The sequence below is a fragment of the Macaca nemestrina genome, chromosome 4 (assembly GCF_043159975.1).
Source record: "Macaca nemestrina isolate mMacNem1 chromosome 4, mMacNem.hap1, whole genome shotgun sequence".
NCBI classification, from domain to species: domain Eukaryota; kingdom Metazoa; phylum Chordata; class Mammalia; order Primates; family Cercopithecidae; genus Macaca; species Macaca nemestrina.
The window spans coordinates 23,876,801-23,893,165 of record NC_092128.1 but is presented as its reverse complement, the minus strand read 5'-3'; the positions used below and the strand labels follow the sequence as shown (position 1 = coordinate 23,893,165).

Sequence of the window (16,365 nt, the reverse complement as noted above, 5' to 3'; positions counted from 1 at the left end):
GTACCAATTCTATACAATTTCTTCCAGGAAATAGGAGTTTTCAGTTCATTTTATGAAGCCATTACTAGCATGATATCAAAACCAGACAAGGGCAAAACAAAAAAGGAAATGACAGAATAGGATTTTGCATAAATCTAGATTTAACAAGATAAATCTAACAAAATATTAGCAAATAGAATTCAGCTCTAAATAAAAAGAATTATACACCATGACCAAGTGAAGTCTATTTCAGGAATTCAAGGTTAGTTTAATATCCAAAAAGTAATTGATGAAATCCTTCATATTAGCAAGCTTAAGAAGAAAAATCACAAGATCCTATTAATTGGCACATAAATTGGTATTTGACAGAATTCAATACCCATCCATGGTAAAAAGTGTCAGAAAAACATAGGAATAAAGGGGAACTTACTCAACTTAATAAAGTCAATTCTTACCACTTGATATAGTTTGGCTGTGTCCCCACCCAGATCTCACCTTTAATTGTAATAATCCCCACATGTCAAGGGCAGGGTCAGGTGAAGATAACTGAATCACAGGGGCAATTTCCCCATACTCTTCTCATGGTAGTGAACAAGTCTCAGGAGATCTGATGGTTTTATAAATAGGAGTTCCCCTGCATAAGCTCTCTTGCCTGCCACCATGTAAGACATGACTTTGCTCCTCCTTTGCCTTCCACCATGATTGTGAGGCCTCCCCAGCCATGTGGAACTGTGAGTCAATTAAACCTCTTTCCTTTATAAATTACTCAGTATTGGGTATGTTTTTATTAGCAGCATGAGAATAGACTAATACACCACTCTATTGAACATTGTGCTAGAAGTTCTAGCCATTGCAATAAGGCAATAAAAAAATAAAAAGCATACAAATCAGAAAGGAAGAAATAAAATGATCCCTCCTTGTGAAAGATGCTATTCTCTATGTAGAAAATCCTAATAAATTTACCAAAACACACACGCACACATGCGCACGCGTGCACGCGCACACACACACACACCCTTTAGAACTAATAAGTTATGCTAGGCCTCAGAATACAAGATAAATGTACAAAATTAATTCTCCTTCTATATATAAGCAATGAACATGTGAACACCAAAATTACAAATATAATACCACTTGAAATATCTGAAAAAAAATACTTAGTTGTACAAGGTTTGTATGTTCAAAAGCATATAACATGAATAAGAGAATTTTTAAAATATCTAAATGAGTGGAAAGATATAGCATGTTCATAAATTGAAAGCCTCAATAAAGATGTCAGTTCTTCCCAGATTAATATTACAAGTTTAACACAATGCCTATCAAAATCCCAGCAAGATCTTTTTCATATATAGACAAGATTATTCCAGAATTTATCTGCAGATGCACTACAATAGCAGAAACAAATTTGACAAACAAGGATAAAGTGGGAGAGATCAGTCTATCTGATTTCAAGAACTTTTATATAGCTAGAGTAATCAAGACAGTAATATTAGAGGAGAAATAAATATATACATCAGTGGAACTGAGGCGAGAACCAAGAAATAGACCACATAAATATGCTCCACTGATTTTGATAGGGAATTCAAAAGCAATTCAATGGAGAAAAAAGAGCCTTTTCAACAAATGGTGCTGGAACAACTGGATATCCATAGGCTAAAAAAATGAACCTTAAACTTACACCTTATACAAAAAATAACTCACAAAAAATCCTGTGTGCATAACTATTTGTAATAGCCATAAACTGGAAATAATCTATATGTCATTGGATGGATGAATTATTAAACAAACTATGGTACATTCATGTCACAGACTCAGCAATTATAATAAGGAATGAACTGCTGATACACAAAACAACATAGATGAATCTCCAATTACTTTGCGTTTACAAAAAAAAAAAGGCTGATCCCAGAAGGTTACATACGGTATGATTCCTTTATGTAACTTCTTAAAATAACAAAATAATATAACTTGATAATAGATTAATAATGGTTGCCAGGAATTAAGAAGGGGATGGGAAAGAAGGAAGCAGGTACTATAAGAGGACAACATGCGGGCAGTGTTCTCTATCTTGACTACATCAATGTTAATATCCTGATTGTGATATTGTTCTATGGTTTTGCAAGCTATTTTGGGGAAATTGGGTGAAGAGTTCATGGGATCTCTCTGTATTACTTCTCCCAAATGCATGTAAGTCTACAGTTACCTCAAAATTTAAAAGGTTAATTAAAAATATAGCTGAAATTCTATGGTTAAAAAATGGAATACTGAAAAAACAGTGATTTTAAGTGGCTGCAATTATTAGTTTACAAAAGCTCCCTCGAGGAAAACTTCCCTCTCTCAGACATTGATTTTTTTACTGGTTATAGAAAAAAATCTCATAGCATATATACTGAATCCATTCTAATAGAATAAACAGAATAGATTTTTAGAGCAAACAACTACTTTACTTTTTAGTGACCATCTACTTTAACTAGATATATAGATAAGAAGCTGGGGCCCAGAGTGGCTGTTATATTAGGAAGGCTGAGGTCAGAGTAGGTATCCAAATGAACATGTCCTCTAGGCATTTAGAAATGCAAGATTGGAGTAGTGCTTAAAAAAAAATCATGATCAGAGATGAAGACTTATGATGGTAAAAGTCTTAAACTTTTAAGAAGTTATGAACTTACTAAAAAGAAAAAATATTATTTGTACTATGATAATATACCTAGGACTACAAAGTAGGTACGTGATGGACAAAAGTTCACATATGTCATTTCTTTTCTAGACTAAATCCAGCTACTTGCAGAAATATAAAGAAATACAGCACATCTTGGACAGCACCCAGAAATCACCCTTTTGTAATCCAAGGGGATGTTATGGCAAACTCTTCAGAATGGGTTCAGTCTAAGCCCCATGGGTCATTGGAAAGTTTATCACCTCTCAAAGGCCCCAAGAAGAATAAACATTCTCAAATCTGGGCCATAAAGAATGAAGACATAAAACCTCTCAGCAGCAAGTGGGAGACTTCTTCTTCAAGCTTTGGAATGGATGCAAATGTTCTAAAATATAAGAGTCTTCAAGCTGAAGAAACTAACCAGCAAAGCTCTAAGCATACAGCTCTCCATCTAACTAAAAATAAGGATGAGCAGGCCAATAAGAATGATGGACAACCCACCTTATATCTGAAGTTCCAAAGGGAGAGTTAATCTAGTTTTATACTGCTCTGAGAACTGTGAATGAAGGATAACATATGCTTATGTGGTAAAAAGAAAAAAAGGAAAGCCCTCCCCTTCCCCTTTCCCTATCTCTCCCCCTACACGTGCATATGCATAAACTACAAATTTTAGATATCCCATCTTCTGTAGTGGGAACATCTTTCAGAGATTTAAAAAGAAATCCAGAGAAAATACGGAAAAATATCAAAGTAGATATTTATATTTAGTTTTTACCAGCATGGAAAAAAATCTCTGAAGTTTTGATTTCTTCCAAAACTACTTATGCATTTAACACCAAAAAACTTAAGAACTCAACGTAGGAATGACATGTAATATGTCACTGATTTTTAACCTCCCTACTAGACACTTTAATGAATCAGTCAACAAACATCATTTCCTGATTTTCTGTTATATCACTGGTGTGCTAGGAACCATTTCTCTCTACTAGGAGATTACCACATAATTGTACGGATAAAACATACCTGAATAAAATGATTACAGAATAAGATAAAGTGTTAAGTTGTGCACTTCCAATGATTAGAAAAAATACTGTATATTAAAAGTTACCAGTTGCACAAAGCAAAAGTGTGGCACAAAATGGCACTGAAATGCATGGACTATGGTTTAAAATAGTCATTTTATTTCTCAAAATGTAGCAAAGCTATAAAGATGTACAGTTTCCTTTACAGAAAATTAGTTTACATCTCCAGCCATTTATTCATGTGGACACTGAAGTAAGTCCAGCACCTCAGTTTGTCATTCATAAGGCAGTGAGCACTGGCAGGGATTTGTGAAGGACACGCAGAGGAGCAGGTATGTCAGGCAAAAGAGTCAGGATGGATGTGGTAAGTAAGAAAACAGAATCAAGCAGCCTTGGGTCATACGTCAACAATGGCATCCATTAGAGGATGAGGCTAAGCAGAGGGAGGGTCAGGTAGGAGAGGTACATTAAAAATACAGGCCACAGCCTAATTACGGCTGGGTAGAACTATGAAGATCTGGGGTTGAGTGATCTACTTTCAACAGTATTTCTAGTAGCTGAAGAGTTTTCAAGGAGAGCCCGCTGCACTGTTAAAAGAGTTAACTATTATATTTTAAAGGACCATGACCATAGATTTCCTCAGGAATCTTTAACATCTGGTGGGAAATAGCTACCTTCTAAATACATTAAATGGTGCTTTGGAGGCAAGTATCCTGGTTCTCAGAGAGTACCCCAACTTTTGGTATAAAATTCTCATTCTCAGTGATTATCTTGGGCAAGAGCAGAAGTCTACTGGCTTTTGGGATGCCCTCTGCCAGGTAGGTGCTTGGGCTTGGGAGAGCTGGAGGTTAATGTTCTGGATCATAGCATTTATTATAGCTGACTTTGGGATGGAGTAAGAGTACTCAAAATTCAGTTGGCATTATCCACATAGATCAGGACAAAAGCCTAAACTCTGGGAAAATATTTATTTTTAATTCAGTGAAATGTCATTTGAATCTTCAATTGTCTGAGTTTGAGACTGTAAACTCTGGAATTTATTGTCTTTGTGAATGACCAAAAAAGGTGATAAACCAGTTTCCTGGAAGATGAAGGGATGCAGAGATATTACCTAAACAATTTTACCTTGGTCCATAATTGCACTCCTTGTATTTGATACAAATATAAGATGTTTTATCCAAAGTAAGAGGATTGGCAGTCCACTTCCTCACTATGCTACAATACTTTCAGTTTTCTGAGCATGCCACTCTCTCATAAAAGCCACTTATTCTCTCGGCCCAGCATCTCCTTCACCTGGCAGCCCCTACTTCTTTAAGATTCAACTCAACTGCTGCCTTCTCTGACACACCTTTCATGTATTTCCATAGAAATTTAAAACAACTATGATTAATATGCTGACAGTTCTAATGGGAAAATTGGACAATGCAAGAACAGATGGATAATATAAGCAGAGAGATGTGAACTAAGAAACAAACAAACAAAAATGCTAGAAATCAAACACTGTAACAGAATGAATGATGATGGACTACCCAACAGGTGAGACACAACTGAGGAAAGAGTCAGTATGCTTGAAACAATGTCAATAGAAACTAGTAAAACTTAAATGCAGAGCAAAAAAGCATGAAAATTCCAAAATATCCAAAATATCCAAAAACTGCAGGACAATTTTAAAAGGTATGTAACATGTGTAATGAGAATATCAGAAGTAAAAGTAAAAAAGGAACACAAGAAGTATTGAGGCAATAATGACTGAGAATTTCCCAAAATTAATGACACCAAACCACAGATCCAGAAAGCTCACAGAATACTGGGAAGGATAAATACCAAAATAATCAAAGACCAAGAAAAAAATCTTGAAAAAAAAAAAACAGGAAAAAAACACCTTATGTATAGATAAGCAGGGATAAGAATTACATCAGACATCTCTTCAGAAACCATGCAAGAAAGGAGAGAGTGGAGTGAAATATTTAAAGGGTTTAAAGAACCACTGTCTCAGCTCAGGCTGCTGTAACAAAATACCATAAACTAGACTGCTTAATGAAACAATAGAAATTTATCTCAGTTCTGAGGCTGGCAAGCCCAAGATCAAGATGCCAACAGATCCATTGTCTGGTGAGAACAGTCATCTTGGTTTGCAGGTGGCCCTCTTGTATCCTCTCATGGTAGGGATAGATCATCTCATGTCTATTATGACCACTAATCTCATTCATGAGGGCTTCACCCTCATGACCTAATTACCACCCAAAGGTTCTGTCTTCTAATACCATCACACTAGAGGTTAGGATTGTAACATATGAAATTTGGGGGATGCAACATCGGACCACAACAACAACTGACTACAGTTCTGTATCCAGTGAAATTGTCCTCCAAAAGCGAAAGAGAATTGGACTTTTTCGGACAAACAAAAATTGTGGGAATTTGTCACCTCTAGACCTGCTTTTTTTTTTAATGTTAAAAGAAATTCTTTAGAAAGGATGAAAATTATACAGGTCAGAAATTCTGGCCTATGTAAAGCAAGGAAAAGCAATAGAAAAGGAATAAATAAAAGTAAAATTAAATATTTTATTTTTCTTAATTACCTATTCAGAAATTATAGCCTATTGATAAGTGAAATGAATAGCAGCAATGTTGTAAGGAATAGGAGGGAGGAATTGGGAATACCCTGTTATAAAATACTTGTACTACCAAAAGAAGTAAGTGGTATAGTGTTATTTGAAAAAGGATTAGATTCATTGTAAATGTATCCTGTAAATTCAAGGGTAAAAAAGAAGTATAATTGATACACTAAAATAGGAAAAAATTAAATCATACAAAATATTCAACTTAAATAGAAGGAAGTAGAAAACAAGTGGAAGACAAAATAATAAAAAAACAAGGTAATGAATAGAAAACAGTAACAAATATGGTAGATATTAATTCAGCTATATCAATAATTACATTACAAGTAAATGGTCTAAATACAGCAGCTATAAGACAGAAGACTTTCAGAATGGATAAAAAGGATCCAATGTGACTCGTATGTCATAAAGAGATTTTTATTCGAACTTTTATTTTAGGTTCAGGGAGTACATGTGCAGGTTTGTTGCATGGGTAAATTGCATGTTGTGGGCATTTGGTATATCACTCATGTAATAAGTGTAATACACAATAGGTAGTTTTTCGATCCTCACCCTCCTCCCACCCTTCACCTTCAAATAGGCCCTAGTGTCTATTGTTCCCTTCATTGTGTCCATGTGTACTCAATGTTTAGCTCCCACTTATAAGTGAGAACATGTGTCATTTGGTTTTCTGTTCCTGCATTAATTTGCTTAGGATAATGGCCTGCAGCTTCACCATGTTGCTGCAAAGGACACTATTTCTTTTATATGGCTGCACAGTATTCTATGGTATATATGTACCACATTGTCTTTATTCAGTCCACCATTGATGGGCATCTAGGTTAATTCTATGTCTTTGCTACTGTGAATAGTGCTGCAGTGAACATACACATGCATGTGTCTTTATGGTAGAACAATTTATATTCCTTTGGATATATACTGCATAATGGGATTGCTGGGTCAAATGATTGTGTTTTAAGTTCTTTGATAAATCTCCAGTCTGCTTTCCATGGTGGCTGAACTAATGTACATTCCCACCAACAGTGTGTAAGCATTCCTTTACTCTGCAACCTCACTAGTTTTTTGTTGCGGCTGTTGTTGTTGTTTGTTTTTTTCTTTGCTTTAACAATAGCCATTCTGACTGTTGTGGGATGGTATCTCATTGTGATTTTGATTTGCATTTATCTAATCATCAGTGATGTTGAGAATTTTTTCATATGCTTGTTGGCCATGCGTATGTCTTCTCTTGAGAAGTATCTATTCATGTCCTTTGCCCTTTTTTAAAAAAATTGGGTTGTTTGTTTTTTGCTTGTTGATTTAAGTTTTTTATAGATTCTTGATATTAGACCTTTCTTAGATGCATAGTTTGCCAATATTTTCTCCCCTTCTATAGGCTGTTTACTGTGCTGAAAGTTCCTTTTGCTGTGCAGAAGCTCTTTAATTAGGTCCCATTTGTAATTTTTGTTTTTGCTGCAATTGCTTTTGTAGTCTTCAACATGAAAAATTTGCCAGAGCCTACGTCCAAAATGATATTTTCCAGGTTTTCTTCTATGGTTTTTACAGTTTTAGGTTTTACATTTAAGTCTTTAATCCATCTTGAGTTGATTTTTGTACATGGTGAAAGGAAGGGGTCCAATTTGAATCTTCTGCATATGACTAGTCAGTTATTCCAGCACCATTTATTGAATAGGGTGCTCTTTCCCCATTGCTTGTTATTGTTGACTTTGTCAAAGATCAGATGGTTGTAGGGTACATTATATCTGGGTTTTTAACCTGTTCCATTAGTCTGTCTGTTTTTGTACCAATACCATGTTGTTTTGGTTACATAGCCTTGTAGTATAGTTTGAAGTCAAGCAGTGTGATGCTTCCAGCTTTGTTCTTTTTGCTTAGGATTGCTTTGGCAATTCAGGCTCTTTTTTGGATCCATATGAATTTTAGAATTGTTTTTGTTTTCTAATTCTGTAAAAAATATTGTAGTTTGATAAGAATAGCATTGAATCTGTACATTGTTTTGGGCAGTAAGTCCATTTTAACAATATCAATTCTTCCTATTCATGAGCATGGAATATTGTTCCATTTATTTGTGTCATTTCTTATTTCTTTCAGCAGTGTTTTAAAATTCTCATTGTAGACATCTTTCACCTCCCTGGTTAGTTGTATTTATAGGTATTTTAATCTTTTTGTGGTTATTGTGAATGGGATTGCATTCCTGATTTGGTTCTCAGCTTGGGCTTTATTGATGTATAAGAATGCTATTGATTTTTGTATATTGAGTTTTGTATCCTGAAACTTTGCTGAAGTTGCTTATCAGATCTAGGAGCCTTTGGGCAGAGACTATGGGGTTTTCTAGGTATAGAGTCATGTGATCTGCAGAGAGATGGTTTGACTTCATCTCTTTATTTGGATGCCTTTTATTTCTTTCTCTTGCCTAGTTGCTCTGGCTAGGACTCCCAGTACTATGCTGAGTAGCAGTGGTGCAAGTAGACATCCTTGTTTTGTGCCCATTTTCAAAGGGAATGCTTCCAGCTTTTGCCCATTCAGTATGCTGTTGGTTGTAGGTTTATCATAGGTGGCTCTTATTATTTTGAGGTATGTTGTCTTGATCCCTAGTTTGTTGAGAGTTTTTAACATGAAAGGATGTTGAATTTTATCAAAAGCCTTTTCTGCATCTATTAAGATGATCAATAGATGCAGAAAAGATTGTTTATAGTTCTGTTTATGTGATGAATCACATTTATTGATCTGCATATGTTGAACCAAACTTGCATCCACCTTGATTGTGGTGGATTAGCTTTTCGATGTGCTGCTAGATTCGGTTTGCTAGTAAGTATTTTGTTGAGGATTTTTTCATCTACGTTCATCAAGGATATTGGCCTGAAGTTTTCTTTTTTCATTGTGGCTCTGCCAGGTTTTGGTATCAGGCTGATGCTGACCTTATAGACTGAGTTAGAGAGCAGTCCTCCCTCTTTGATTTTTTGGGATAGTTTCAGTGGGTTTGGTACCACTTTTTCTTTATATGTCTGGTAGAATTCAACCACGAATCTGTATGGTCCAGGGCCTTTTCTGGTTGGTAGGTTTTTATTACTGATTCAGTTCCAGAACTTGTATAGTATGTTCAGGATTTCAATTTCTTCCCAGTTCAATCTTGGGAGGTGGTATGTTTCCAGGAATTTATCCATTTCTTCTAGGTTTTCTAGTTTGTATGCATACAGGCATTCAGAATTGTCTCTGAGGGTTTCTTATACTTTTGTGGGGTCAGTGGTAATGTCCCCTTTGTTATTTCTGATTGTGTTTATTTGGATATTCTGTTTCTTCATTAGTCTAGCTAGTGATCTATCAATTCTACTTATTCTTTCAAAAAACCAAATTTTGGTTTTGTTGATCTTTTGTGTGGTTCTTTGTGTCTCAGTTTCATTCAGTTCAGCTCTGATTGTGCTTATTTCTTTTCTTCTTCTAGCTTTGGGGTTGGTTTTCTCCTGTTTTTCTAGTTCCTCTAGGTGTGCTGTTAGATTGTAAATTTGAGATCTTTCTTTTGGATGTTGGCATTCAGTGTTATAAACTTTACCCTCAATCGTGCTTTAGCTGTGGCCAGACATTCTCATATGTTGTATATTTGTTTTCATTAGTTTCAAATAATTTCTTGATTTCTGCCTTAATTTCATTGTTTACCCATAAGTAATTCTGGAGCAAATTGTTTAATTTCCATGTAATTGTATGGTTTAGAGAAATCTTGGTGTTGATTTCTATTTTTATTGTGCTTTAGTCTGAAAGAGTGGTCAGTATGATTTCATTTTTTCTTTAATTTCTGAGAATTGCTTTATGGCCAAGCATGCGGTTGATCTTAGAGTATGTGCCATGTGCAAATGAGAAGAATGTATATTCTGTTGTTGTTGGGTGGAGTGTTCTGTAGATGTCTGTTAGGTCCATTTGGTCAAGTGTCAAGTTTAGTTCCAGAATAACTTTGTTAGTTTTCTGCCTCAGTGATATGTCTAATACTGTAATGTGTCATGACATTAAAAGAAGTTGAATTGCTTGATATACACCATAGATTGAGATCTGCAGCTGCATTTGCCCACTATTTCAGACAGACAATTTATTTCATAAACAGATAATGTAAACTTAATGGTATCAATAAATACATCAAGTACATGGAAAGTACAGTTCTTTCCATGTATTTGCCCTTCCTTATGATTTTAATAGTTTCTTTAGTTACTTTATTGTAATATGGTATGTAATACATATACAAAATATGTGTTATCAGCTGTTTGTTATCAGTAAGGCTTCTGATCAACAATAGGCTATTAAGTTTTGGGGTTTCAAAAGTTATACATTAATTTTCTTCTTCCTGGATAGCTCAAGGGTCAGCTGTATTTGTTCACAGATACCATGACTGTCTTTGTAGAAAACGCAAGGAAGTCAATAACAACAACAAAAACTGGGAGTAATAAGTGATAATAGCAAGTTGCAAGACACTAGATTGATATACAAAAGTCAATTGCTTCTTATATGCCAGCAATGAACAATTGGAGTTTGAAATTAAAAACACATTGCCATTGACATTAGCATCAAAAAATAAAAAGGAAATACTTAAGTATATGTCAAGATCTATATGAGGAAAACTATAAAACTCTGATAAAAAAACTACTAAAGAATAACTAAATAAATGGAAAGATAGTCCATGTTCATAGATAGGAAGACTCAATATTGTCAAGATGTCACTTCTTTCCAACTTGATCTATAGATCCCAATTCAAATCTCAGCCAGTTATTTTGTAGATATCAACAAACTGTTTCTAAAGTTCATATGGAGGGGCAAAAGACCCAGAATAGCCAACACAGTATTGAAGAAGAACAAAGTCAGAAGATGGACACTACGTGTCTTTAAGACTTACTATAAACTGGGTGTGGTGGCTCATTCCTGTAATCCCAGGACTTTGGGAGGCCAAGGCAGGATGTTCACTTGAGGCCAGGAGCTTAAAACCAGCCTGGGCAACATAGCAAGACCCCGTTTCGGCTGGGTGTGGTGGATCACGCCTGTAATCCCAACACTTTGGGAGGCCAAGGCGGGCGGATCATGAGGTCAGGAAATCGAGACCATCCTGGCTAACATGGTGAAATCCTGTATCTACTAAAAATACAAAAAATTAGCCAGACATGGTGGCGGTCTTCTGTGTCCCAGTTACTCAGGAGGCTGAGGCAGGAGAATGGCGTGAACCTGGGAGGCAGAGCTTGCAGTGAGCCGATATCATGCCACTGCACTCCAGTCTGGGTGACAGAGCAAGAGTCCGTCTCTAAAAAAAAAAAAAAAAAAAAAACCCTGTTTCCACAAAAATAAATAAAAAGAAAATTCTAAAAACGGACTTACTATAGAGGTACAATAAGCAATACAGTATGTTATTGGCAAAATAACAGATCAGTGAACAGAAAAGAGAGACAAGAAAAAGATCCACATAAATATAGTCAACTCATCTTTAACAAAGGAGCAAAGGCAATACAAGGGAACAAAGATAGTCCTTTCAACAAATGGTGCTGGAACAACTGAACATCCACATACTGCAAAAACAAACAGACAAACAAACAAACAAATCCAGACAGAGACCTTAATGCCTTCACAAAAATTAACTCAAAATGGATCACAGACCTAAATGTAAAATGCAATACTATAAATCTAGAAGATAACATAGGAAAAAAACTAGACTGCCTTGGATATGTGTAGGAATTACATGAGATATCTCTGTACCTTCCTCTCAATTTTCCTGTGAACCTAAAACCGCTCTAAGAAATGAAGTGTTTAATATAGAATTTTTTTAAAAAACTGGGCAGAGATCCAGCTCTAAAACAGCACCCTGAGGAGCTTCTCACCCACTCCCCAGCGAGGGGCAGGGAGGGGAACCTGGTAGAAATATTTTTTAGAAAAACCCATTTAAAGTTTCTGAAAATTGTCCGAAGGGCATACATCAAATAAAGACATATTTATTCAGAAAATTTACTAAATTCCTGTAAGAAAAGTGAGGGTCTGTGGTACTTAGCTGTGACCCACTCCTTCCCTTCCCCCATGTTCAGCAGAAGGGAAACTCCACTGTGGGAGGATATGGCCAAGAACACTGGGATCACAGTCCCTCCAGCTCCCAGTCAAGGGCTATGGTATCTCCTCTAGGAGGAGAAGGCTGCCAGCGTTTCTCATCTCCCTACCTCTGTGCTGCAGAGACAACATTTAAGGCTAATGAGGCCAAGAGGTCAGGGACTCTCTTCCTCCACTCAACCATAAGGCAAAGGTGCAGTGGGCTGGGAATACTGGATTCCTGGTCACCTTTCCTCCAGCTACTTCATAGGGTGGACGTTCCATGCCAGGAGAGTCAAGTTGAAGTTGAAAAGACCAGAGGCTACTACCCCACTCAGCACCATGCTCAAAAAGTAGATGGGTCACTCTAGAAGAAGCAAGCCACTGTCACCAACCCCGGGTCCAGAGCAGTGGCTCAAATATGTTGCCCAGGGGAGAGGCATGCCTTAAGAACAGAGAGCTCTGAAGCTGTCCTCAAGTAAACTGACTTGTTTGGAACAGAGTGTGGGGAAGTTCAAGGTTAAGAGTGCTGCCAAAAACAATGGAGATTTTGATGGTAAGCAATTAACAGGAAATGAGTAGCTTGATAAAAGCATCAAGCTCAACCATAGGCCAGCTATGTTGCCAGAGAACCACTGAAAGATACAGTAAGAAATAACCCTCTTGGAGTAAAAACAAAGAAAAGAAAAAGGGAAGATAAAGAATAAGAAAGAGGCCAGACGCAGTGGCTCATGCCTGTAATCCCAGCACTCTGGGAGGCCGAGGCAGGTGAATCCCTTGAGCCCCCAAGAGTGTTAGACCAACCTGGGCAACATGGCAAAACCCCATCTCTACAAAAAAAAATTAATAATGATAATACAAAAATTAGCCAGGCATAGTGGCACCCACCTGTAGTCCCAGCTACTCAGGAGGCTGAGGTGGGAAGATCACCTGAGCACAAGACGTCAAGGCTTCAGTGAGCTGTGATCATACCACTGCACTCCAGCCTAGGTGACAGATACACCCTGTCTCAAAAGAGTAAAAAAAAAAAGAAGAAGAAGAAGAACAGAGAAATATTTTAGATCTCCAGTTAAAAATGGCAAACTGGATACACATTCAATTTTGCTCCCTCCTAAAACCACCAAAATAATTTATTTTTTAAGGCATAAAGCTGAAAGGATGACAAGAGAGGAGACCATTTTGGAAGCTAGGAAGCATAACAAATTTAGAGTTCTCAACAAAACAAGAAAGCTAGACATAATGGGACAAAACCCCCAAAATTATAAAGGAAAATTATTTTTAACCTAAAATTTTATTTTCAGTCTAAATTTGATCACATTTGAATAGATCAAGTTAGAATGAAGGTATTTTCAGTTTTGTAAGTTCTCAAAAAATTCTTTTCAGTGTACCCATTTCTCAGGAATCTGGGAGATTTACTCTCCCAGAACTGAATAAATGGAGAAAGAGAAATGTCTTTGATGCAGGAAGCAGGAGATCCAACCTAGGACAGAAGTAAAGGGAATCCCCAGCATGGTGTTGATGTGAGAATCCAGGACAACAGCTGTGTGTGGTGTCAAGCCCCAGACTGGGGCAGGTTGGAAGGGCCTAAAAAGCCTTTCTCAGGAAGATACAGAATACTTGATGCATAGACATTATTTCATAGAAGATTTGATAAACATTTGAGGGTTGGATTAGTGTTAAGTAATAGAAAACCAAGCAAACAAACAAACTTTTTTAAAAAGGCAATTATCTTCAGAGAAGATCAAAAGTTATGCAGGATAGGAAAAGTAATCTGAATTTTTCTACATGGTTCAGCTGCTGTAAATGGTATTTACAGGCACACCTCGGAGATATATTGCAGGTTCTGTTCCAGACCACTGCAATAAAGCAAGTATTACAGTAAAGCAAATCATACGAATTTTTTGTTTCCCAGTGCATATAAAAGTCATGTTTATACTATAAGGTAGCCTATTTAGTGTGTGATACTGTTATGTCTTAAAAAACCTAATGGGCATACCTTAATTTAGAAATACTTTGTTGCTGAATAATGCTAACGATCATCTGAGCCTTTGCCTTCACAACGTTTAAGACCTAACATTCGGCTTATCTTTGCTCTCACAAGGCCTTCCTCACTGAGCTTAATCATTTCTAGCTTTCAATTTTAAATGAAAGACATGTGACGCTTCCTTTCACTTAAACACAGGCCATTGTAAGGACATTAAGTGGCCTAATTTCAGTATTTTTGTGTCTCGGGAATAGGGAGACCTAACGTGAGAGGGACATGGAGGAATGTCCGGTTGGTGGAGCAGTCAGAACACACAAACAATTATCAAGTTCACCGTCATATGGGTGCGGTTCGTGGCACCGCAAAACAATCACAATAGTAACATCAAAGATCACCATAACCAATATAATAATAATGAAAAAGTTTGAAATGTTGCAAAAGTTACCAAAATGTGACACTGGGACATGAAGTGAGCAAAGGCTATTGAAAAAATGGTGCCAATAGTCTTGCTCGATGCAGGGATGCAACAAATCCTCAATTTGTAAAAGATGCAGGATCCACAAAGAGATGCACAATAAAATAAAGTATACCTATGCATATTACAATATTGTAAACACTGAATATTGATTTAAACAAAACTATAACCAATTTGGATAGAGGAGGAAGAGAGGAAGCATATTTCTGGAACACGCAGTTGGGAAGAAGAAAGCTAAATCTTCACCTTCTATGGTTGGGAGTCAGTAGATTATGCCTGAAACTGAAAAATCAAGAAGTATCAATCCAAGCATGTTATTTAGAGAACTGAGGTAAATGCCTAAAGAATGAGCACAGGTGAAAGTGCTTGCCTCTGAAGAAGAAGACAGGGAGAGTGTGGGACTGCCGATTTTCATACAAGTTTTGAAAAACTATTTGACTCTTTGAAAACTAGGTACATGGTAACCTTAAATAAATTTCATAAATATAAATATGTTTCTATCTCTTCTATATTACTTCACTCATCAGTATTGAGTTTTCAGAGTAACTACTTTATATTGGTATCTAAAAGTTAATTTTCTCTGTCTTAAAGGCTAGACTAAATATACAGAAATTCCATTTTTCATAATAATAGCTACCACTACTATGTTCCCAGTATTGTACTAAGCGCTTATATTATTTCCAGTCCTCAGAGCAACCATGCAAAGTAGGTACTGTTTCCATTTTACAGATAAGAAGTTGATGCTCAAAGAGATTAAATAATTTGCTAGTATGTAGCAGAACTCTCTGATCTCAAAGCCTCTGTTCTTCTTTCCACCTGGATCCCATCACCTCTTTCTAGAGTTTGAGTTTAAAAGAACTAGGGGCAGGGGGAGGGCAGTGTAGCAGTTCAAAGAACTCCTCCTTTGGAGGAAGGGCAGGGAAGCAGAAGAGAAACGCTGAAGGATTCAGCAATAGCACTAGGTAGCGGACTCATGTAACCAAGTTTAACCCACAGTTGAAATTTCCAGTTGGTCATGTGAGCAACGGAAGCAATTTTTAAACTCTGGCCAAGAGCCCCAATGCTTACAAAAATAAAAGCTTTGTTCTGCTCTTATTTTGAAATAAAATAGATGTTCCAGCTGCTCCAACATGGGCCTAAATACTCTAGTAAGAACGCTCAGGACACAAAATTTTGTGTCCAGAGAAGCCCAGTCATCATTACAAAACTGATCTCTGAAAGGGGATAGGGGAACAGACGGCATAGCTGCTTCCCAAGAGAATAAGTAGGAGGTGACCTGGGTCCTGACTGCCACATTGGCTGAGAGCTTGGACCAGATGATCCTGAGGGGTTTCTTCTGAATAAAAATCCGGGTTGTGTTTATCTTGCAGTTTAAATCACTGGGAGCTTCGAGAGTTCTTCGGCTACTTCCCTTTCTGGAATTATTGTGTGATATAATCAAGACATTTCCTGGCCCTTTAAATCAGTTGGTTTGCCAGCTACAGTGTGAGTAAAGAGTATGTCATGAAGCACAGTAAAAAGTTGTTTACATACCTCATTTCTGAAAAGTCATGGGTCACTGACAAGTTAAGAAACGAAAGTGAAATCAGCTG

General features: G+C 36.7%; 1 protein-coding gene across 17 annotated transcripts in view; it reads left to right on the top strand.

The window, feature by feature from the left end:
* The window catches only part of LOC105471336 (AGBL carboxypeptidase 3), a 149,652-nt gene extending 133,371 nt beyond the window's left edge, over positions 1-16,281 (top strand). For 5 of the 17 annotated variants that reach the window (XM_024789561.2, XM_071094444.1, XM_024789562.2 and 2 more), the window contains one exon: positions 2,747-3,778. In XM_024789561.2, coding sequence (XP_024645329.2) covers positions 2,747-3,167 — 421 coding nt within the window. In that variant the 3' untranslated portion in view covers positions 3,168-3,778. Of the gene's footprint in view, positions 1-2,746; positions 3,785-16,143 lie in introns of those variants that run through there. The other 12 variants (XM_071094460.1, XM_071094456.1, XM_071094451.1 and 9 more) reach the window with 8 other exon arrangements.
* The last annotated feature ends 84 nt before the right edge of the window (positions 16,282-16,365 follow it).